Raw genomic sequence first — 25,527 nt, 5'->3', positions numbered from 1 at the left:
TTTACACAGCTTGTATGTTGCATTGCTTACTTGTACTTTTTCCGTACCAAACACAAAACACTAACACTTTTATTAAACTCACAATTTTAAACCATAGAATTTTCAGGTAAATTCAGAATTAAGACCCCAGTTACTTGAACTTTTCTACAGCAAACTCAATGTCCTTGGGAGATGCAGGAACTCTAACATGAACAGCCTGTTTCTTGCTGAACTGCTGTATATTTACTGAAGTATATTTGGCTTTTTTGTTTTGTTTTGCTTTAGACATCTGAAGAATATTGTTTAACAGTCTTTTTAAAGCTTATTTATTTAGTGCTTTTATCTCTCTAACAAGCAAACAAAAAAGCAGTTATCTTCAATCCAGTACAAAGGTTGATGCACAAACCCATTTCCAGTATACCCATAACCTAGCGGTCGCAAAAGATATACAGGCAATGTATGAACCTGAAGTTACTGCAGTGTTACCACAGAGTCAAATTAGCAGTTTGTAAACTTGCATCCCATCCTGAACACTTTAAAGATCCAGAATTAAAGAAAATGTATTTTTAATATTCAAGATGTAACTGTGGACGCTAATCTGCTTTGATTGGATTTCCAACTAGCTGTGGAATGAAGTCAGATTGCAAAGGAACATTCAAGAAAAGGAAAAGTGTGGAAAAAAGTTGGGAGACTTTGTATGTTTTAAAGAACACAGGGTGTTTACACTGAAATTACTGATTTCTCGACAGAAAGCGTATTACTACCTACAAAAAAATCTTTAAAAAAGCTTTCCCGTATCTAAAGAGGAATGCTAATAATATGCTATAAAAGCAGGTACTTTTTCCTTTTAAAAACAACTCTACTTCAGTGAAATACACTGCAAGAGGAATCTTCATGCTTTCAGGTACTGGCTAGCGTGGTGCATGACAAAGCCAGTGTTTTCTGCCATAATGCAAGACTGATTGTAAAATACCAGCAAACAACAACATCAGCATATATGTTAATCAAACATCTAATTTTCTATAGTGGACATAAATGGGACTGGCTTCAGCCAAAGCACTGTATTATGAATGCTAATGATCTGAGGTAAAGTTGGACAGGGCCTTGAACAACCTGATCTAGTGGAAGGCCCCTGCACATGGCAAGGGGGAGTTAGAACTGGATAATCTTTAATGCTCCTTCCAACCTAAACCATTCTGTGATTCCAAGAGGTCTCAAATCTTCCATATCCTCTGAGGTATACAATTCTCTTATGTAATAAGGAGTAGAGAGGTATTGTGGGCCAGAAAATAAACACATCACTGTGCTTTACACATTATTCTTGACAAATGACTCATCAAACACATTAAAGGTTTATTTAACTCAACCAAACCCAAGAAGCAGATGTTTCACCACACTTCCAGTTTATTACATTGTCCTGACATTTACTATTTCACTACTAGTAAAGAGAAAACTTGCCATGCACTTTGTCTTAAAAAACACCACCACACACACACACACAAACAGAAAAAAACCTAGGTGCCTCTCAAAGAGCACATGAAACTTGTGCCCTTAAACGGGAAATTATAAAAGAAATCCAGCAAATTTAACACGATTATTCGAGCAGACTGTAAAAACCTCATTACAGCTACCATAAACGTGTGGCAAAATTAACTGCTTGTCATTGCGGCCGTGACAAGCTCATCTGAACACAGAACACCTGAAAATGGGAGGATACCACTACGGCTCTCCTAACGGATGTAGGATTTCTCTCTATCCTGCCTAGTGGCATTGCCCCATTCCAGGTCTCCCGCAGCACTCCGGCACGGCGGACACCCGGCGCTCCAGCGCTGATACGGCGCTCGAAGCCCGCACTCGCGGATGCGCTTCCGGGGCACCGACGCCCAGAGCCCGGCTCTGCCAACACCCCAGCTCCCTCGGAATGGCCGCCCAGCGCCCGGGCTGCCCGCTCCCTCCGCAGCCGCCCATCACCCGGAGAGGGGCTCAGCACTGCTCAGGTTCCCCGCATTTGTTTCCCAACCACAACAGCTCTCCCCCGTCCGCCACTGCCGCACAAACGCCAGCCGCAGGGGCTGCCTGCCTGCCGCGCCCTGCGCTGCAGCTTCTGTGCTTTACCGCGGAGAGCTCGCTGGGCGGCCGGGACACCTTACCGCTCATTTCGGGCCGGACCGGGCCGGGCCCGCCGGCGGGAGCTCCCCGGCGCGCCGCGGCAGGCGGGGCGGTGGCAGCGGGCGGGGCGGTTCCCTCAGGTGCGCGGCTGCCCGCTCCGCTGCGCTCCGCCCCACCCCGCCCCAAGGCCCGCTCCGCTCCGCCGCGCTCCGCCCTGCCAGGCCGCGGCCGGGCCCCGCGCCAGCTGGCAGGCGGCACAAGCGGGACGCGGCCTGGGCTGACAGGGGCTGAGCGGCGGGTGCCCGGGAGGGATTCCTCAGCCGTGTCGCAGGCCTCCTGCTCTGGCCTTTGCTGTACGTTGACCATTGTCATTGGCTGGCGTGGCCCAAAGCCTCCAGGTTTTTACGTTAATTAGCATAACTAAATTCTAAAGGATTACTTTAGCCCAATCCTTCCATAGGATTTACCTTCAGCTGAACTGCTAATCAGTTTATGCCCAAGAAAGGAGGCCCACCAACAGGCCTGGTTCCAAACACTTTCTAAAATCACGTTTAGAAAACTGCAATGACTTTGATACTAATTTATGTGGATACTGCGGCTCATGAGCACTGCTATACTTAGCATTAGTCTAATGTGAACGGCGATGAATCACTGTTATCCCCAGGAGGAAACAGCATTCAGGATTTACTGCAGCACATTAGGTTAACTATGGCTCTATATCCGTACACCCACACTTTGACATCACACAGGCAATGATATGCATCACTGACGCAAGCACTGACAGGGTCAAACACAAAGGCCACAGCAGGTGAAACAATAGAGCGCACAGCTGACGTAGCAGCACACCCCTCCAACACTGATGGGCTGCAGTGAATCAATAGCCCCTGATGCCACAAACAGTTGCACCACTCTGTCTTTTACATAATGACCAAGACTTCAAAGTTTTATTTTGGGCGCCCAGCAGCTACAGTTAATTACAAAAAACAGTAACAACCAACACCACCAGTTGGTCTACATTTGTCTTGCAAGCTGTGCCTGGAAAATACTACCAAATTAGTACTTCAGGGTTAACAGGCATTAAAAAATAACCACAAAGCATCAGCTGCTTTACATTTACTAGGTGTAATGTAATCTAAACAAGTAGTAACAAAAAAAGAAAATCAGACACAGAACTTACTGTTAGGCCTGAGCTGGCCAAGAGGCACAAGAAAGAACTGTGAACCGTGAACACTGCAAGGACACAGGCAATCAGAAGACTTCAGTTTGCAATGCTTTCCATTTAACATATTCCTTATGCTTCAAATTCATCCATCTACTTTTGCCATCAAGCCTGGGGAACAGCAGCTGACAATGCTGCAACATCATTTTAAATATATTAATTGGCAAAAAAAAATAATCTATCAGTAGACTGCAGGCTGGTGAGCAGAAGGCAAAACTGAAGGTAAAACATTCACATAGTTCCATTCAAAAGCAGAGGGGAAAAGCATCAGTTTCATTCACAGAGACTTTGGAACAATGGATAAGGGGTGGGGGGGGGGAGGTATGAAACGTAACTTCTAAAGATTACATCCTAATGAGATCCTGATCGTTCCCATGAAACCGTACATACATATTCAGGAAAAAAAAAAAAAAAGGATGTGAAATCCCTTCTCACAGGCAAAGTGCAGAGATGACAGGTTCCCGTAGCACTTTATCATTAATGCAGCTATCGGTTTTCTTTTATAATGGCGTCGTGTACTTTCAAAGGAAAAAGGTGACAATAGTTTCAATGTTCAGATGTTAAATGTGCTTTCATGTCACCTGGTTCTAAACAATGACCATGGTGCAGTTTTGCGATTAAAATAGACTGCAAGCCCATGCCTTTGAACAATGCAAACTTCATGAAGTTACACTTGGGAGGTTGCAGAAGGATGATTTCAGTCTTTTGAGGTACTACAACAATAAGAAGTTTTTACACATTCTGTCCGACGCAACTGTGTGGCACGATGATAACTCTATTTTACTTCAATGAAAAAAAGAACCAATGAATCAAAGACGTTAATGCAGAAATACAATATGGACTTTGTACCGTGCAGCCGAGATCGTTGAATTGCTCCATTTCATTTGCTGGTTTAGGTTTAGACTCTGGGTAATTACTTAGGAAGTATGTGGAAGAGTTGTGTCAAAAAATTATTTTCACTCTCTTATAGTCTTCCAATTTAAAAATCAGGTGAACCATACATCACTGCATTTCAAAGTGAATCAAATGTGATATACTATTATTAACACAGAGAAGCACAGATGAAAATGTGTTTGCAGGAAAAATACGCTGCACTTGTTCTAATCTAACTGCATCCCATATTTGCTCAGTCTTTTCCTCAAGGAGAGCCTCATTTCCTGGCACTTATGGTGAGCAGTACTGATCCGTAACTTTTTCAGACTAATATTTAATAGTTGTGCATACTGCTTAATCATGTTCCATTTGATTCACAATATTCAGGATAAACTACAGTTTAGTCATCTAACAGTTGCTACCACTAGAATTTGTGGTTTTCTAATCAGATTTTATTTTTGCCATATAGCACTGCAGAGTCTAAACTAAATACCACACAATTTTTTCTTTAAGGAGACCAATTTGGAAATGGTCATTCCTAACCAGAAGACATAAAACTAAGTTAGCGGACATGATGTGTGTCAGCCTTCCAGGAGTCCCATAATCCAGGTTCCATAATCCATGTAAATCTACATGATTTAGCAGTAGAGGGAAAACTAGGTAAATCTAGAATGACATTTGCTCCACAACTAGAGTTCTAGGGTGCAAAACAAGGGCTAAATCTTGTTCTTAAGTAAAGGTAAATGGTTAATGATAACTCCTGAATTTAAAGAAACAAACCATCACACCCAGCAGCTCTGTCCCACTGCAATGTTACTCTCTTAAATGTAGTTCTTGCATTAGGGGAGTGTGCTGTTCTGGTCAGATGACAAAATCTTCTGTAGCAATACACAGAACTGGAAAGAGAATTCAGTCCTACAGGAAATCCTCTCTTCAGACTCGCTGCATACAATTATTTTTATGCCTACATTAGAGGCATTCACTTGAGTCCAACAACAAAGATTCTACCAACATTGCAGTTCCACAAACGTTCAGACGCAGGTTTCTAAACTATGAAATAAAATTTGAAGTAATGCTTTATTACACATTGTTTCAAATCACGAGTGAAGAAAACAGTCCCTGAAGCTGACAATTCAAAAGGTGACATTTGGAAATGCAAAATCCTCCTGTCATGACACAAACTGTATGGAACAAGCTCTAGGCAAGTTATACAACCATCACATGACAAAAAAGAGCAAACTGAAAACATCTGATGTTACACACCTTACACTTCGCAGCATCTAAAGCAAACACTTGGCTTCAGCAGGGTGATTCACTGGCTGCCTCCAGAGGACGGCTCTGTGCTTCTGCACATTTATTGGGGAGCCACCTCATACCAGATGACACAAGTCATTAAGCACAGACAGCGTGTCCTCAAGCAGGTATGTAGTTCAGGCCTGCTTTAGTCACTCTTCTGTCCAATTTCAGTAAAGTACATGAAGTTTTCTGAGAGTAGATTCCTACTATCAAGAAAAGGAGGTCTTCATGTTCAGTTAGAAAGTAGGCTAAATTCTGCACTACGCTGAAGCAGATTAACCCCACAACTTGTTCCTGTGTACAGAAGTCCTGTAAACAGCACACTACAGAATAACCTGGGTCAGCTCTGCTGAAGATGGGCCTCCAGAAACTGTAATGAAACACACTAAGCTTCTGTCCATGCTAATGGTGCTTAACTCCTTTAATCCATGAGCTTCTAAATGGAAAATACAGAGCTAGCCTTTAAAATGGTAATCAGAACCCAGGACTTCAGCTAAATCTTACAGGAATCTCTATTACATCAATAGAAAAAGGTAGATTTCTTTCCCATGTAGTTTCCCCTCTAGAATCTTACATTTTTTTTGAAGGTGAAGATGCCCTACCTCCAAAAGGCAACATGGAGAAAAGCCTAAACTCAGAATGCTCCAGAGGCTGGTGGTGAGGGGACTCTGCTGGAACTGGGGAGCTACAAGTTTTCACTCTTTGTAGAGCTAAAAACCTCTGATCTCCTCGACTCTGGGTGATTGCTTTAACCAATTTCCTCACACTGTTTGCACTTTGGGATAAATCTTCATTAAGAGGGTGGTGAGGCACTGGAACAGGTTGCCCAGAGAAGTTGTGAATGCCCCATCCCTGGCAGTCTTCAAGGGCAGGTTGGACAGGGCTTTGAGCAACCTGGTCTAGTGGAAGGTTTCTTGTAGGAGGGGGGCTGGAACTTTAAAGCCCCTTCCAACCCAAACCACTCTATGTTTCTATGATAAAGTTAATATAGCCCAAGTAAACAAGTAGCCTTTCTTTCTGAAGACAGAGAAAGGCAACATTTATGTACTGTCTCTATATTGCCTCTGCTCTGGCATGTCTTTGATGGGGGCAGCTTCTAATTGCCCCCCCTGCAGACTGATGTTTTATTCTATTACAGGCATTAGGGAATTCCATGGTCAAAATAGGAGAAGCAATAAATTCAATGTACATGCTAGGATTAGGCCATTTTTTGATGAGTGACCTGGGCTATACCTGAAACTTCTGCAGCTAAAAGCTTCTGAAGTTACAACTGTGGTAGAATCCAAACACTCTGAACATGACCCCTTTTGATTACAGTTAGTTGCACAGACATACTTTGTCTCTTCACTGATAACACGACAAGCCTATGAATGCAGCTAAAAGAAGGGGTGCTCTGAGGACAGTGGGGAAAAAGTTTGACTGAAAATCCACTGATCTTGAAAATTCTTAACAACATTGCAGCTGACACGACAAATACTTAAACATTTACATTCAGACTTCTGATTCTGCTAATGACTTAAGGGTCAACACATAAGAATTTTCATGCTCAAAAAAATTTGCAGGAATTCGGTCCCAAATCAACCCAAAATTACAAATAAAAAAGAACTGATGTTCTCTGTCAGACTCAGCAGCAGCACAGAAAGGCACCATGTTGCTACCTGCAACTATTATACAGATCACTAAACACCTGAAATTCCCACTGAAACCTCACATTTTTGTTGAAGGTGATTCAGAAGCGTTTTTCAGGGTCTGTTAGCAAAAAAAAAACACGCCCCCCAACAGACAACAAAAAAACCCAACCACACACACACACAAGAAAAAAGCACCCCAAAAGAAACCACCTCATCACAGGCTAACTAATAAAGGCTTTTAAAAATTTCATTTAAATCTTTTAAATTCATTTTAGGATTTAAAATTTAAGATTTGGTCTTTTCGATGTTTATGTGACAAAGGCTCCTTGATTCTCCACAATGAACTCTTTACAGATCCCTTCAACAAGGAATTATTTTTTCAAGATCTCAAGCAAGTTACTGCACAGGGAAGGTATCAAACGTTAAGAGCATCTATGACAAAGGTTGTTTTTGATAAAAAGCTTTCAATGATGTTAATAAATATGTATTACCAGAAAAAATAGGTGTATGGTAAAGCAGTCAGCAGGGTTCAGACACAAAGATAAGCCTATGCCATTGCAGTGTTCTCTTCAAATTCAATTTGCTCTGTAACCAAATACGTTTTAGAAAGTAACGTACCCACTGCTTTGGCAGTCAAAATGAACTCAGAGCCAGAAAGAAATATGTAAGGAATCTACTTACCTGTGCCAAACAAGAGGCCAGGGATGAAACAACTAAGTTGGCTCAGTCATATGAAAGTTGTCATTCCAAACCAGAAGGCAAAAGACACATGCATACAGTAGAGCTCCTTACCATACATTATGTATGGATCAATCTATCCCTCTACTAAGGAGCTGAGACAAGAAAATCACGCAAAAGCTGGAAAGTAAGGGTGTCCTTTGTGCAGAAATCTTTTTATTGCTTCACTGCTGCCTAGATGCAGATCTAAACTCTCTTGCTAGACCATCAGGGCCCAAGGAATGAAAAAGACCTCATGAATCAAGGCTACTCACCTGCAATTGCAGCTCCATTCCTCTCTCCCTTTATCGTGTATCAAGATCCATCATAAATGGATTCTTTGTAAAAGCATCAAGACTGATCTTGAAACAGTCAGTTTTTACACATACATCTCTCACTGGAGTGCAGTTCCATAGTACCCACTCTCCTATGTAGCCAGGAGATTTGTTGTAATCAGATAAAAGTTATTCACAGCCATCTGACATCCAGCTGGGCTCTAAACCAGCTCTGGCATTAACTATTTCTTTTTTTATCCCTAAGTGTTCACTTACCTGTTCTGGTCAAAACTCATTTTTAGCCAAACCAACTAAGCTCTTCTACAGGCTCCTCATTCTCCTAAGTATCTCAATAGCTCTCTTCTACACCTGGAAACATCTTTTGTAAACATGAATTATCAAGTTACATTTGAAGTCTCTGCAGAATTCTGATAAACATTCCAAGCCATACTAGCAACAACTGCCCTGATGCATTTTATGGTCACAGCAACCTTCACAGATATATTATACTGGAGATCATACTCATCTTGTAAGTGAAACAGCTTGCCTGCTTCCTCCTCCTCAAGTTTCAAGTGAGGAGATCCCCATCTATAATTTATTAGTCCGATGCATGGCCTTGCATTGTATATAACTGAAATACACCCAGTTCAGAGATACCATTAAACAACACTCCCTTAGACAGTTAAGGTATGTTCTTTTTGATCTTTTACCACTTCTGGAATACAGATTTCCTATGCCATTAGTGCTGTTTGGATGATCAGCTTTGCTGAAATGCCAAGTATTTATAAAGTATTTTGATAGCTCAAAGATATCCAAGTGCATTGGTTACCGAGTGATTAAGGGATATAGTTACACTCTAGGCTAGCTGTGCATCATGCTTCACCATTCAATTCCTATTTCCTATTTCATCCACCGTTTAGAAGAAAACAAAACCAAAACCAAAACCCCCCAAACCCCAAAACAGTAAGTTATATTGACTCTGTCAAAGCTCTTTAAAAGTAGAGCTCAAAACCTACTCTTCTATGCTTTGAATTTTGCAGCTCAGAGACTGGCAACGTGCAGGTATATGGCCTCAAGACTCCATAGCATACCTGCAATTCTTTAGACCTTTATTCTCTAGTCCTCCTATTTACTTCCCACTTGCCTTCATGTCCCCAAAGCTATATAGACTTAACCTTACCTGACATTCAGCCTCTTTTTCTATGTGTCACGTTCCCAAGTACTTCAGACCTCTGTCCAGCCCTCTGAAGCTGTGCAGAAATGTTTACCTGTGAATGTACTACTTGTCCAGACCCAGCAGCACAAGATGATCCAGCGATGTACATTTACGTGCTTCTGAAAAATAACCCCACCCTTACAAAACCCAACATCCTTCTATTTAACTACTGTCACCAACATGAGACTAGATTCTTTCCCATCAGAAATAACAGACTTGTTTTTCAGAGGAGAGGACAAGGCTCAGTAACTGAAAAACAAAACAACAACATATTGAAATCCTACTATAATCTGCAGTTGGAAGGCTATTATGGGCAAATCAGTGCTGTGGATGGTATTTTAAAGACCTGCAAGAGGATGAACTGAGTTAAAAACCTACAGATAGAGCTCTGTGGGCATATGAATAAGATTCCTGGTCTTGTATATGTCATGCCTTTGCTGGAAAGGAATGCAAAGAAACTTGGGAATGCATATAGTGTAATTAAGAGAAAAGATAGGGTATTTTCAAGGTACATTCTCCTCATCCTAATGCAATCTTTCTTTGAGCAAGAATTAGAAGGGTGTAGTAAGCATAAAAGCTACTTGTAGGTTTTATTGTTTACTTGTAGTAGGCATAAAAACAGACCTTTTGCAAATACATACATATCATGTCAGATTTACAACCTGTGCAGAACAGCACTCTTCTATTACACATGGGCCAGAAATCCACAGTAAAAAGTGATCAAACTGTCAACAGTCAATCTCAGAACCTCGTATTTAGCAGTCCCCTTGTATCCATTTGCTTTGCAAGTCAGGGAAATGACTGGAAGTTAGGCTCATACAAGCCAGCCCTCTGTATCTCTCTTCAGCATTTGCTAACATGCACTTCTATTTTTCAGCTCTCTTAGCAGATGATTTTTAAAACTCATTCATGCTGGAAGAACTTTAACTGGTTCCAGTTGCTCAGACTGTCCTTGTAACTTACCAAATTTTTTCACTCATTGATGCATTGCTTAGTCACCAGACGCTCCCCAAAACGGTACTGCCAGTAATGTCACACTACAGAGTGCACTCATTCTGCTTTTGACCCCCTACTATCAAATTCAGGGGGGAAGAAAACAAAAATCTCTTTAAAAAAAAAAAAAAGAAAAAAGTTTATCTTCTCAAATTCCCAAACCCATCTTGGCCTTTAGGCACTCCAAGGATCTGTCTGAAAATTCCCAAATGCATCCTGGCCTTTAGACAGTCCAAGGATCTGTCTGAAAGACAGCTTAATTTTTATGTATTGTCTTCTGAAAAATAAGAGTAGGAAGTCAGCTATAATTTCAGATTTAAGTGAATTTAAAAGCTAGGTAAGATTAAACTTTTTAATTTTTAAAAAACAGAACAAAACAATTCTGTGCCTGACCACCAAACAAGAAACAAAATATATGGAAAACCTAATAAAAAGTAAAAATAAACGCAAACTTCAGTATATTTCACATAATTTTCTAAATATCTCCGTATTACTTAAGAAGTTACTGGGATGTCTTCTGGCTGCATAAATCATAACACTCTAACTCTGCCAAGAATACAGTGCCTTTCAGAGCACAACCTCTTCAAGGCTATAGCAACTGAAGATGTAACACAGTAGCACTTCACCTAGATGCCCTCTTTCAAGAGACTAATCTTAAATGCAACTTAGGGGAAGAACAGAGAAAAGGAGAAAGGCTGACAACTCTCCATAGGCTCATCTTTCTCTATCTGTCATCTTTAACTTACATTTTGATTCTTAGAAGGCTGCAGTATCATTAAGTTACAGCTCCAGGAGCTAATAGTTCTTTCCCTGCTGTCTTCCTAGGAATTTGATTGTTTCCACACGCTGTAGTAGTTTGGTTTGCTTTTTTAGATTGTTTTTGGAACCAGGCTTTCCCTAGTTAGGGACTCTGTCTCAGCCCACAGTCCTGTTGTGGTCTTTGCTCAGCACAGTCCTCCTACTTCAAATGACTTGTCCATATTTTGTAAGATTTTTCTAGGGTTGTTGCAACACTTCATTATGAAGAGGTCATCATGAAGCCTACTTATGATCCCACTCACAGTAACTTACATCTTATTGAAACTACAATTCCATATTAATTCCTTCTAAGATTATTAATGAAGCAATAATATAGACTATCAGTTTGGCATTTATAGTTCTTATAGCAGCTCTTTCTTTGGGTGCCTTGGAGGGAACATCCGTTCTACCTTTGAATACAACTGATCGTCCAAGGGAAACACAATATACGCAGTATTTATGGTGATGGCACATGCGTAAAGCACCAAAGGGAAAGTATAAGTGAAATTGCTGGAGAATAGGCTACTGGAAAAACAAATTGGGAACAGGCACAGGAGATAAACCATATACTTACAGAATAGCTATTAATCAAATGAGAAGAAAGGTGTAAGTCAGCTTCTCTAGTAGTGCTAATACCATTCATTAACTTGACACCCATCTGAAAGTTACTGGGTGCCATACAATCACTTGAAAAGATCTGAGGCTCTTTAGATGCTGTCCTAGGGCACCTACTCCAGACAACTGCATTTTCCAGAAGGACAAGTAGAAAGCCCTTTGCAGCGTGAGAAAGAGCTTCTCTTTGGCAAAAACAAAACAAGAACAGCACTGCGGATAGCTGTATTTACTACAAGTTAATCTGGTCCTTCCAACTTTGTTTGCAACCCCATGTAATTACACTGTTTCTTAATGGCTTTAAGTGGCAGAATTTACATGCTTGCAATTGGTCTTTAACTCTCATTACACAGAAGCTGTTTATATTTGTGCACAGCTAGCCTATATGTTTGTAATGACCTTGTTATCGTTTTCCTCTTCTTCCTTTCCTTCATTTGGATTATAAACTGCTTCAGATGTAAAACAGATTGCTGCATGTCTGCAGAAGGAGGAAGGGGAAGTGAAGATATATTATCATTATTTTAATGAAGTTGAAGAGTGTCATGATCATGTAAGTCATGCAAACTGACAAAAACTCAGTCATTTAACAGTCAGTCAAAAAAAAAAAGACTATTATCATGTACTACTGATAACATATGCACAGCCATATCTATGCAGCCATGTGCTGCTGATTCTTCCATTAGAAAAAACAAAACAACAAACCAACCCAACCAACCAACTAAACAAAACACCAAAAAACCCAAAAACAGAACAAAAAAAAAAATAAAAATCCCTGGATTCAGAGTTGCAACATTCAGTTAAAAATTACATTCTGGCAAAAGTGTACCTGGACCTGTGCAGAAAACACAGTAGCCTTGCTCAGGTGAAAATGAAGGAAAGGGAGACTAACCTCATGGTCTCTTTCTGTTGCTACCTTGGGGCCCTCTGTCTCCAAAACGACTTTTAGCATCAATGGAGGAAGCATGGAGACAGTGTAATGTCAGGTCCTGTAAGATGCTGGCGTGGCTGCGGCAGTCTGGGTGTAAATGGGGAACTTGCTCTGCCTTGAGGAGTTCTGGAAAAATAATGGCCGGGAGAGGTGCTCCACAGCCTCAAAAGACTTTGGTTTCCTTCCAAGGCTGTCTTCCACCCTTCACAGCCACCACATGCCTGACAGAGGTCCACAAGATAAAGCAGCCACAACTACTTTGTGGAGTACAAATAGAACAAGAGTAAATAAAAATTAATTCAAAGCTATTTCTTTGTAAACAGTAATTCTTTGGCAGAAATCTAAATACTGTCACAGCTACAGCTATACATTAACAATGCAGCACTATGACTTGAATCTTACAGGGTGGAACTATAAGGAAATTTCCTGGGGCCTTGCCTAACAATCTGCAGCTTTTCCCAACAGATGACACACCAGGATGTATTCATACCGTACATGAGGTGAAAGAGAATGTAACAAAAAGTCCTTTATGCACAAAGTTCTAGCCTTCCAGTGCAAAGCCTACTTAAAAACATAGTTTCTATAAAAGCACCATTTAAAGAATTAGATAATAAAATTGAGAAACTTTTTTCTCTGTTTAATGAAATAAGTTAGCAATCTTAGTGAACTTTATTATTTCAATCAACCAAATTGCATCCAATTAAGAAACAGAAAATGATCTCATAATTCATGATTTTCATCATGAGCTATTATAAGTTATTCTAAACATTAGGATATTAAGTGAAAATAATAACTAAATCTTTTTCAAACTCTTCTGCCAGCATCTCTTATCTTTGATTCAGTTCAAACTGCTAACTACTTAAATTAGACAAACTTTCTACTTACATTAGAAACCAAGAAGAGATCCTACATAAACTTCCCCTTTTCCGTTTCCCCCCATAAAGCAAATAACACAGGGCTATTTCTTTCTCATCAAGAGCATAGTCAGAAAAGAAATCAGATGAACTGACTGCAATGCCAGGGGACTACTATAATATTGCCAGAAGCAGACGTGTCAAGCTTAACATGCTTCCTACAAGATTCATCCAACTAATTCCAGGCTCAGCCCATAGTAGCATCTGAATCTCAGCAGTTTGAACTAATCCTTCACAGCCTCATGGGCTAGACATAACTGACTACAGCCATGGAAACCAAGTTTTAGGGGCATTCTTTACCTGCAACTTAGGGCTGTAACTCCATTCCCAACATGAACCTCCAAGTACTGGTACCACCCTTGTAAAGTGTGAGATGCTAGATGCTCACTGAATTGGATGAGTTCAAAGAGTTCAAGTGCTTGAGGACAGACAAGGGTCTTGGGTACAACTGTGAAACCACTCAAATTAGGTGTTTTCAGGATGTAAGCCTTACTTATTTCAGCTTAATATAGCCAGGCTTAGCTCCAGAATGGAGACATCTCATTTAGGTATCTAAAATTATGTGTCTGCATGCAAGTTAGGACTTCAAACTCCCATTATAGCAAGTGGAGATCCAGGCAGTACAGACAGTGGAGCCTGAAGAGCTGCTCAGTTCAAACTGATGCCAGCTGAAAAGCACTGCCTGTACTACAGCTAGTGACTAAATCTTCACTAGTTATAATGGGAGCTTAGATCCAAGTCCACATATAGAAATACACATTTAGACACCTAAAATTAGATGTCTTCAGTATGCAGCTGAAGCACTGATATTTCAAATGAATGTCTCCAGAACATTCCTACAGTCAGGCTGGGTTTGCAGTGTGGAACGTGCAGTGTCATGAAGAGGGAATAGAGGAGATTAGAGAAGATACAAGGGAATATGAACTCCTCAGAATATACAGAAAAACAAGACAAGAAAAGGAGAACTGGACTGAACTCCTTACAATGAATATAGTAAGTTATGAACTCATTCATATTTCACAATGTGTGAAATAAGATACAATAAAAATTAGAAAAGTATCTAATAGAAGAATGAGAAAATAACCAAGGCAAACGTTTTCTCTATATAAAGATATTAACACATTTTAAACTGAAATCAATGACAGGAAAATTAAATTTTCCCTAAACCACACTACAATCAACACTGTGAAAGAGATGTGAATTAATGCATTTCATTTTTTATCTGGTTTTTATTGTGTTTGTTTTTAATTTGCTGCTGCAGAGGGTAATAAAACAGGTCTAGTTTTCTTTTTAATAAAACTTTTGTCAAATTTAGTTTTTTTCTGGGAATAACATGTTTTAGAAATCTAGTATTTATAATCCTAGAAAAGTGGGCATAGCAGTAACGTGAGCTGCTCTTGGCAGAAAAGCAATGTGATAAAGTAAGCTTTTCCAGCAACAGCTTCTTGCACCATCCCTGACTGACTTTTTAAGGGCTGGAGACTGGGACCACCAAGACCTGGTCAATTATCAGACTTAATGGAGAAGGTCAGGCAGCTCTCAGAGAAGGCTGAGGGAGCTCTGTTATGAGGCTAATTCTCATGGGCAGTCTCAGAGCAGAGACAGATATAAACAACAAACTCTGGATTGCTATGTTTTATTCTGGTCAGGGGAGTGACCTTGTTTTGTCCCACTTTCCAAGATTTGAGTTAGTAAAACAAATTTGAGAGATAGTCTTGAAACGAGTGAAGACTGCCTGTGCTCTACAACAAAAAGAACTCCAGAATCAATTAGATATACCCAAGCTAGCTATAATTCAGCACAGTCCCAGCAGTAGCACTAGAAAAGTTGCAGTAGCAGGGCTTAGAGGCAAGTTTTACCTGCCAATAGTACTTGAATTACGGACTAGATCTCTCCTACATGTCAAAAGCAACGCATGAGCAATCTACGTGAACTACAGTGAGGGCTTACATCCATCACTATTTCTTTACCTTACCAGAAGGGTATTTGCCATTTCTCCATCCAACTTTTATGCTAACCTACCTGTAAAAGGCAGAAGGGCAAGTCTGTTAAAAAAAATTTGCAAGGGCATTCATGCACTCTGCTTACCATTCTAACCTATAAAAAGAGCACCTCCTACTTATAATTATTTTGGAATGAGATAGCTCCAAATCAAGCTGCTACAACCACGCTTTGTGGCCACTTTTATCTTCTTATCATCTTGCTGCAACACAGGAGAGAACCAAGTCTCCTCTGCAGTCATGCTCCTGCACAGCTGATCAATACTGACTGACTGTTGGTAACTGGAAATACCAGACATCTATAAAACAACTTCTAAAATGTGCATATTGAAGGCCACTTCCAAACCAGAAGTTGGTGTTGCTAAGTTCAAGTTAATCTTAGAATGGAGTTTGTGTTTCACTGTTGTAGTCTCGGAATTTATTATCTTCTCCTCTTGACTTCCTTGAAAACAATTTTCAGAAGTACTTTTTTCCTTACTTTAAAGAGAAAAAATGGAGGTTAAATGTGCTTAACTTTTATCCCAGAGGCTAACCTTAATACTGATATTTCATTTAATTTCAAAGCATGAAGTATTTATGACTCATTCTAATTTACATAATTTGTCTTATTTTATTATGAAAATGGCAATTTTCCTTTGCAGAGACACATAGAACATGGTCTCTCTTACTATGTCAAGTAACATTTAATAGCCCTTAGCTGCAACTTGGGGCTGTTATAAAATGTGCTCAAGATGAGTCATCTTCATTCATTTATTCTGCCATAGGAAGAATTCATGAATGAGTGATCTGCAGTAATTCACTTCTACAAAGAGACCCATTCATACATTTCAAACCAGGTTTTCTGAATCACTGTAATGTAGCTGATTATTTCCCTTTAACAGAAGAAGCTTTTGGCTTAAGGAAAGTTTCCACAGAAGTCTTTCTAGTATGTGAGAACAGTTTCATCGACTGACAAGAGCTGTTCTGAAAACAAGCATTTTGGTCTAACACATGGATACACAGACAGATACCTTCCTATCTATCTAGCAAGATACTTTGGGAAGCGAGAGACTGACAAATGGTTTAAACTGAAGTTACATCAAGAACAGCTGAAATCATTGCTGTAAGTCAAACCACTATGCAACCAAAGGAAATATTTTATAAAAACAGAAGAAAGGCCATTTATAAATTAAATACAGCTCACTTAAGCTGTATTTAAAGTTAAAATACGTACAATGGAAAAGCAACCAAGATCCAGGATTGCTAACTACAGAAATATAAAGCAGCTTCTTATTTTATAGAAATATAAATGTAAGACACCGAGATTAAAATACACGACTTATTTTAAGTCATTAAAACTCCACCAGAATAAAGAAATGTGATTCACCAAGGAGTAAAGGTCCCTTCACAAACCACTGCTGGATTTAAACACAGGAAATAATCTTAAAAGCCTTTTCACCCAATTTTAACTGCCATGGAAGAGCTCTACATTAAGAAGCCACTTCTCAGTTTCCAAACAGTTGAAGCTTTACAGATCACCTGTAAACAGAGACCTCTGTATAAATGCAGACTTTTCTTCAGAAGCTTAGCTCACAGAAAAAAACACCATGTACTTCTCTACTAACTGGTGCTTTAAGTTTTCATTACTTCATTGATTCAAGGAAAGCTCTAAATCAGTACTTTATTCACACCCCCTCTTTCTCCTGGAGACACAGACTCTCCATGTTTTCAGGTTGAGAAGTTTTACCCTACATATAGAGTAATCAATGTAAGGATAGTTCTCTTCACAAATAAGATAACTGATGGGAGCAGTGCAAAGATTGATGGAGAATCTTAGTGTTTCCAACAGACAGGGATATGATGTAAGAAAATACAATTAACATTATGGCTACATTTATGAACAATCCACGTTGACTTCAGCAGACAGCGCAACCTCAAGGTGAACTGGCCAGGAAAAAAAGCACAGGAGAGATCTAGAATTATCCAAGGAAGAGTGACTTACCAGATCACACAAACTACAGTATCTGGGTACATGTACTTCTACTGGGGATACATCCAGAAGCAGCTCGCTACCTCTCAGCTTCCATTCTTCCATTTTAGTACTATAGTTACATAATTTCAATATATGCCCATGGAAATTGCCTTGCAAGAATCTGGATTTACATTTTATTGTTTTCATCTCCGTAATCAGTGTGTACCATTCCAAATCCTTGCGTAATCTCAATTTATTTCCCTTTTTCCTTGGGTATCTTTTAGTAAGACCTTACTCCAAAGACACAATGTGTTTGTTAGCCACCAGTTTGCTAAGTATAAATTAGAATACAGACTTAGAAAAATAGTACTTGAAAATTTTGTGTTCCTTAAAAAAACCTGTACTGTGTTCAGCATTGAACTGAAGCCCTTTTTATTTGTAGAATATTGAACATACCACAAAATATGAAGTAAATTAAGTTCTCAAAACCAGCTCATTCCAGAGAGTAAACATCAGAAACTAAGAGATATTTGTTTGGTGTCACTTACCATTCTATCACACGTACGTAAGTGTTGTGAACAGTGCATGTAAGTTTTACAAGCCTCATTTTGAGACAGATAAGAACACTTGTACCAACGTATTCAATGCAATTCATGAAAAGTTTTTGCTTTAAAGGAAGCTACTAATGCTTTTCCTTAAGGTGGATTCTGAGCATGATAAAAGACAAAAAAATTTTAATTTCAATATGGAATATATTTGTTGCACATAATTCCACTTTTCTGTGGGCAATCTGTGCTGTGGTTTTGCGAAGAGGCTTTCTGGGTTTTACGCAGGAGGTGTCAGAGAAGTTACCACAGGGATAACTGACTTGTGACGGCCAAGCGTTCACAGCAACATCGATTTTTGATCCTTCGATGTCGGCTCTTCCTATCATTGCGAAGCAGAATTCACCAAGCATTGGATTGTTCACTCACTAATAGGGAACGTGAGCTGGGATTAGACCATTGTGAGACAGGTTAGTTTTACCCTACTGATGATGTGTTGTTGCAATAGTAATCCTGCTCAGTATGAGAGGAACCGCAGTTCAGACCCCTAGCGTGTGCACTTGGCTGAGGAGCCACTGGCACGAGGCTACCGTCTGCGGGCTTATGACTGAACCCCTCTGAGTCAGAATCGCGCCTAGACGTTTGATGTTGTGCTGTTGCATCATCGGTCACTCGAGATTGACCCAGGAAATGAGAGTCTTGTTCAGAATGTGTGTGTTAAAGCCCTTCCTGAATCTTCGTTAGCAAAGACAGGCCTTCCTCATGGGAGAAGGAAAACTCCTATCTTCAAACCCGGGCTGATGGAGCTCATCTGGCCTTGTCAGGTCTTCATCTCAGAGAAGGACACTCTTACATAACCTACGACCTGAGGACTTTGCTGTCACCATCCAAGCTCGCTAGGCCGTGGCAGTTAAACCTCGGGTGTAAACGATGGGGCCAGTTCTGTGCAAGCTGCGCTTCACCTAAAAAATCCACTGGGCAGGCTGGAAGGGCTCACTCTCACTTGTCTGAATGGACAGGCGAGGGTCGAAACAAAGTGCATGGGAAGCCACAGATCCAATCTTGCATGCGGGCAGACCACAGCATGGGTAGCTTGAGATTACGCAGGAGATGACAGTCGTGGTCGGACACTCCCTAAGCTGCCTTTTTTCCAACCGGATTTGCATATCCCACATGCCCTTGGTCATCGTGCTTGTAGTAAGCGTGATTAAAGCCCTTCCCAAATCTTCGTTCACGAAGCCAAGCCATCATATAGATACATGATTAATGTTAATGTATGTAATGCTACCTCTTTTTACATAGTACACCACAGAAAAAGCTAAATGTGCATTCTTTGCAAAGACTTTTAAGTCAATAGAAAAGGGTATAAAGATGGGTAAATATTTATAGGAAAAGCTGAGATTGGAAAAAAGTATTAAGAAGCCTTATAATGACTAAATTAAACTCCCACTGACTGCATCTCCACTAAATTTCAGCTGTCTTTGCTTTCTTCATGCCTTTTTAAAAATAAGCATATCTGCATGTTTATAAGGTTTCCTCCAAACCACACTCATTAAGTATTTCCGCATCTTTAACTTTTCTTTGACCTAATAACTGAGTGCAGCCAGTGGAGAAAAGAACAGAGAACTGATGTGAGTATGCTTTCTTTAGTCAGTGCAATAGTCTTCTGTGGCTGTAACCCATTTTGCAGACTGGTCATCCATTTTGTGGCCAAGTTGAGGGAAAACTATGTTTTGTGGCAGAGCAAAAAAGGACACCAATACCAAATCACACCCTACACTGTACACCATCTGAAATGGTTCCCTTTACACAAATCTCTACACAGAAAACAGGAAAGTAGACATTCCTCATTAGTTGCAATGCATATAATGAGAAAGGTACAGCATCAATTACTAACTGAATTTCTTTTTCTAAACCAGAAAGAAGCAAGAAGCCCAAAAGTAGAAAGATCCATCAGCATAGCACTCAAAACACAGAAATGCCTCAGGAGTGTCATGAATAGACCAGAAAAGCAACTTTCATAAGATCGTGTCAAATCAGATTGTGTGCTAAGGTTAGTAAACGTACAGGTATGAAAACCCTCTATGCTCACTGATTTACTACCAACTGCAAGTTGTACTTTCAACTCCTGGAAGGGGAAAGGACAAGAAGAATATATAATAGGATGTTTGCAGAAGCTGTGGAAGTGATTTGGGATATATGTTCCTAGATTGGCAGTGCCACTTTTCAGGAAAGTTGTAAAGGCCATACCTTGGCTTACACCCAGGGAGTCCCATGAACAACATGCCATGAACAATTGCTAACACTTACTTTCATATTTAAAGCATGAAGAAATCAGTAGCTGAATCAAATCACAATAGTGGGCTGCCTACTCAGAAAGCAAGAGGGACCAAGCAAGGATAAAAGCTGTACCATGATAGGCTAGAAACATATCTATAAATATATGTCAGTATTTTTGCAGGACACCACACACTTCCAGCTTTAAAGATGATCATGCAAGGAAAGCGTCAAATCATTCTACCTCCCTCAAGCCCATCTAATAAATCAAAAATTAAAATGCATGACACTATCCTCACTGTTTTGTGCAACAGAAGTAAAATACATCTTACCTGTTTCTTAACTTGAATTGCAAGGCAAACCTCCCTACATTTTCCTCTGATACTGTCATGTAATTATTACACACCATGTTTCAAATAAGCCCTATAGAACTGTACGCTGCAACACTGATCCATTTGTGGCTCAAAAGAAGCAACAATACTATGCAATCAGCACAGAGTTTTGGAAAATGGTGCCAACAGACACGTAAACTTCAAGAACTGTTGATGTAAACTTATTTCAGTCCAAGGTGTCCTTTTAATCAGTTATTTTGTAGCCAAAGGACCTGCCTACGCCACTAGAAACCAGACCTTTCCTCTCAGATTGGAGAGAGGGAAAGGAGCTGGAAAATACTTGCTTCAACTTCCCAGAATGATGTCTGTGGAAGCTGGGCCAACATCAAGTTCCGATAGCTGAATCTGTGGATAACCTGTAGCTCTTGTAACACATTAAAGTAGTGTTCTGATCAGCAGCATGACTGCTCATTTCTTGCCGCTGTAGATAGGCTTAACTGGTAGCTATTTTCATTCAGAACAGAAAACAACTGGCCATTACGTATGGGGATGCTATATTTAGATGAAGCACTTGTATTTTGAAGCTGCACTTGCTAGAACTCAGAAAGGACACAATTTAGCCCCTAGATATAATGAAAAACTAATAGTGGGATAACACAGCTACAGCTGGGACAGGCGAACAATGTCTGCATGACAGCAAAGAATAAAAAAAAAAAATCAAAACTTAAACCAAATTAACAACTGTAGCTTTTAATTTGAGGTCTCCGTGATGAATGAGGTTAGTCAAAAGCTGCTGCCAGCATGCTTCTGTTTGCTTTGCAAACTGAAAATGTTCTCCCCTCCCCAAGAAATTTAATTTCATCCAATATAAAAAAAAAGTACCTTGTTTATGGTAATGAAATCTAAATCCAGTGATCCTCAGCACATAATCTTTTATGTCTTTAAACAGCTCTTGTATTTAAAACAATTTCTGTCAGTCTCTTACTTTCAACAACACTAATTGCCTGTTATTAATCCTGATGCAGACTCAGGAAATATTAAAAGAAATGTATCAGCTTTACCTGTAATGCACTGAAACTGTCCATCTTCTCTTCTTATTGTAAATGCTTCCCCTGGATTAACTTGCACAAGAATAACCTTAAAAATAAAAGAGTGTTTACAACCGTTACACAGGAATATAAAAGTCTGGTAAGTACAAAAAGAAAAAAAATAAAGTTTTACTGGGAAAGAAAAAAACCTTGTTTTTCCCCTGGTTAGTAAATACATTATTTTTCACTTCATACAGCTTTCTTCCTTCATCCCACAGAGAAAAAGAGATAAGAGCAAGAACAAGCACAGATATTTTTCAAAGAACCAAGGAGAGAATAACAACCGAGTAAATCAGTACCTGTACAAATATTATTTTCTCAACTGCTTAGTATAATTAAAAATCTATTTGTACAGCTTAAATTATTTGAACAAATTACATTAACTTTGACATTAATCAAACAATTACATGAAGTTTCCAAAGGAAGCCTAGAATTCCCAGTGATTGAATTTTCAACAGAAGCACTTGACAGTTTTCGACATGAGGGAAATATTGTGTCACTTCCTTATAGTTATGATCCAAGCACGTTTGTACATGCATCAAAGATAAAACATTATTTAAGTCATGACTAAGTTAAGTGCACCAGATGCACACCATGAAGCATATGTACAGTTTTATTTGTGGAAAGCTGTTTATCCTAATTTTGTAAACCCAAGCAACGCAGAACTGATAGCAAAGCACACTTTATCAGCCAAAGTAAACAGAGGAAGTCGGACATGACCAAAGCAAAGGCTTGTTAACCATTTTTGCCTTCTGTGTTCCCACTTGACACCTCCCTTTTTCTGACAGAGAAGTTCGTAAACATAAAGAACCCAGCTAAAGTGATGAACAAAGGGGAAAACAACAGAAGAGCAGGTGCATTTCACAATTTCCTTTCTGGACACCTTCTTCTTCACTCTTGCTTGCATGTTTCTGAACAGAGTGTATTTCTTCCTCCCGATGTGAATCAGAGACAAGACTTTATATACACAATTCCTCAACATTATGGCCAAAAATTTACTCTGTTAAAAGAAAGTAAAATTGATCTTGTTTACAGAAAAAAAAAAAAAACGCAAAAAACCAACAACCAGGAAACTTGAGTGTTACTCATTTTAGGAACACCAGAGAGAAAGGAAAGTGTAAGGCAAAGGCAGAAATCATAGGAATTCCTCCCACTCTGGTAGAGCAACTTTATAAAGTAATGAAAAGATGGCAAGTACTACCCTAAAATAGCTGCAATGCCAATGGGATATGATGGATATTCACATTTCCTAACTTGGGCCATACGATTCAATACTGATTTAGCTCAGTTTTGAGCATGCACTTTAAACATACTACTTTGCTTCATGTGATACAGTGCTATTACAGGAGAAAGATGTCTCTGGAAGCTTTAGGCTCTTTGAGAAAAAAACAATTAACTATCACTATTTACATGGTAACAAATTTTTCAGATCTTCTAACCTGCATTTGAATACAAAATTCAGTAAGAGTGAGCATCCATAATGCAACCTAAACGTAACAGGATTTTAGACATGAACTTTAAAAAAAACTTACAAAACTTCAGAAAACAGTGTATTGCCAGAGTTTATTGTGAAGTGTTGGAAGGCAGCAATTTAGCAACTGGCCTATCACCTTCAGAACATGATGAAGGAGAGAAATATGAGTGGGTAAGTTCTTACAATTTCTTTTTCAGACTCCCCAAGCAGGCATAACTTTTTGGAGACGTATCTCATTGATTTCCTTTCCCTTCTCTGCTACAATTGAAAGTTTTAGCTTGAAATTTAGACCGGAATAAAAGTATCTAAACGCTTCACAGGAATGCATCTTTCCATCTCTTACATGTGGGTTGGAGAGCCATTTACCCAAGTCTAGCATTTACCAAGCTGATTTAGTATGCCCTAACTTCTAGGAGGAACCATTCTGGCTGCAACTGACATGACAATCTGTACAATTTCAGTTCAATATTCTTGGTCTCTACCATATGAACTATGAGAAACAGAAAAGCTGCAAATCCCTCAAGTTTTAGGGTAATGGCTGGTATAATTCCCTTTATTCCTTCTTCTAAAGTAACAGGGAATGGGAGATGACTGGTATTCCTGCATTGTTCCCATTTTTTCCTCTGCAAGAGCCTGAGGTTGGTAACCTGAGTAATAATACTGCCTTGACAACCTGATGGTTTTCTTCCTCCAGACTTCTGCTGCAGGACAAACTGAAGGCTCCAGCTAGCAGAGTGGATTTCAGCAAGGGAATACATGTACTGGCCCAACTGCAGCAAATGAGCCCTATGCCTCCTGATTTTCTTTTATAGCAGTTTCTCCCATGTGAGAATCACAGAATGGTTTGGGTTGGAAGGGACCTTAAAGATCATACAGTTCCAACCCCCTTGCCATGGGCAGGGACATCTTCTACTAGACCAGGCTGCTCAAAGCTCCATTCAACATGGCCTTGAACACTGCCAGGGATGGGGCAGCCACGGCTTCTCTGGGCAACCTGTGCTGGCACCTCACTAGCCTCACAGGGAAGAATTTTTTCCTAATATCCAATCTAAGTCTACCCTCTTTAAATTTAAAGCCATTCCCCCTTGTCAAAAGTTCCTCTATAGATGTCTTGCAGGCCCCTTTTAGCTACTGGAAGCTGCCCTAAGGTCTCCCCAGATCCTTCTCCAGGCTGAATAAGACCAGCTCTCAGCCTGTCTTCATATGGGAGATGCTCCAGCCCCTTGAGCATCTTCATGGCCCTCCTCTGGACATGCTCCAACAGGTCCACATACTTCTTATGCTGGGAGCCCCAGATCTTAACTTTGTTCTTCACAGCTAGTCTGAGAAAGTAAAAGCTCAACATACCAGCCATTCATGAGGTAACACAGTGAGAGGGGACACTCCTCAGCAGTGGCTGTGCATGAGACAACAGGTCTTCTGGTGGAGCCCAGCACTGTTCTGAAACACTTGGGATGTCATCAGATTTTCACATCTCTAAGGACATTCAAATTCTGCTTAAAAGGGTGGGGAGACTTGCTGACTTAATGCAATTTAATTAGATACTCAGTTCCCAGGAGCAGGAAAGACAGCCTTTTTGTCAATGGACTATCAGTCTGCTTGATGCCTGACTCTTATTTCACCGGCTCCACTTTCAGCCTTGCTTTTACATTGTGCATTCCCATTTGTATTTTACAACTGCTCAAAGACAGGCTGTATTCGTTGCCATGTGTGCCAAAAGAGGGTCTGAATCAAGGCTCAGAAGTTTCAAGAACTGCTGTCTTCAAAAGTCTTTGTGTTGGGGTAATATGTGTCAATGTGACCAGCACTGTTGCTGGACCAGCCTTACCACTGCTGAACCCCATAGAGTAATCACTGCTTTGAGGTGGACATTTCTGGCACTTACCACCTCAATAGTTTCAATTTGAAATAAGAAAGTTAAAAAAAAAAAAAAAAGGTAAAACTGTGCACAGAGACTGATATCTTTCTGTTCAGAAGAGATGCTGCTAAAGACAATCACTCAGAGATTCCATACTATCTAACAGAAGTCTGCTGCAAATAATCAAAGATGAAAGAAAATTTCTCTAAAGGGAAAGTTAACATGGATTTTTCACACCATTATGTGTTACGCAAATAAAATCTACAGATTGCTTAGTATTTATAGCTCCTTAATTTCACTGTGGGTGGTTTGGTGCAGGCTTGCACATCTCATTGACCCACAAGTTCTTCATGAACCATGACATCAGTACTTACGAAAACCAAGGCCCTCGTCTTTCACAATGAATATTCTAGACCTTGACCTGCTTCCTCTTCTGGGCAAA

At 39.9% G+C, this 25,527-nt stretch overlaps 1 protein-coding gene across 9 annotated transcripts in view; it reads right to left on the bottom strand.

Moving 5' to 3' along the window:
- The window catches only part of FNDC3A (fibronectin type III domain containing 3A), a 116,601-nt gene that overhangs the window by 53,909 nt on the left and 37,165 nt on the right, over nt 1–25,527 (bottom strand). For 6 of the 9 annotated variants that reach the window (XM_061353101.1, XM_061353100.1, XM_061353108.1 and 3 more), the window contains one exon: nt 21,727–21,802. The exons of 1 other annotated variant lie outside the window; for it this stretch is intronic. In XM_061353101.1, coding sequence (XP_061209085.1) covers nt 21,727–21,802 — 76 coding nt within the window. 2 more of the 9 variants (XM_061353105.1, XM_061353104.1) reach the window with 2 other exon arrangements.

The sequence above is a fragment of the Neopsephotus bourkii genome, unplaced genomic scaffold (assembly GCF_033783945.1).
Source record: "Neopsephotus bourkii isolate Nb327-2 ecotype Australia unplaced genomic scaffold, CSIRO-AGI_Nbou_v1 NB_663, whole genome shotgun sequence".
Classification (NCBI taxonomy): domain Eukaryota; kingdom Metazoa; phylum Chordata; class Aves; order Psittaciformes; family Psittacidae; genus Neopsephotus; species Neopsephotus bourkii.
The sequence above is the reverse complement of the archived record's forward strand: the minus strand, read 5'-3'. Positions and strand labels throughout refer to the sequence as shown.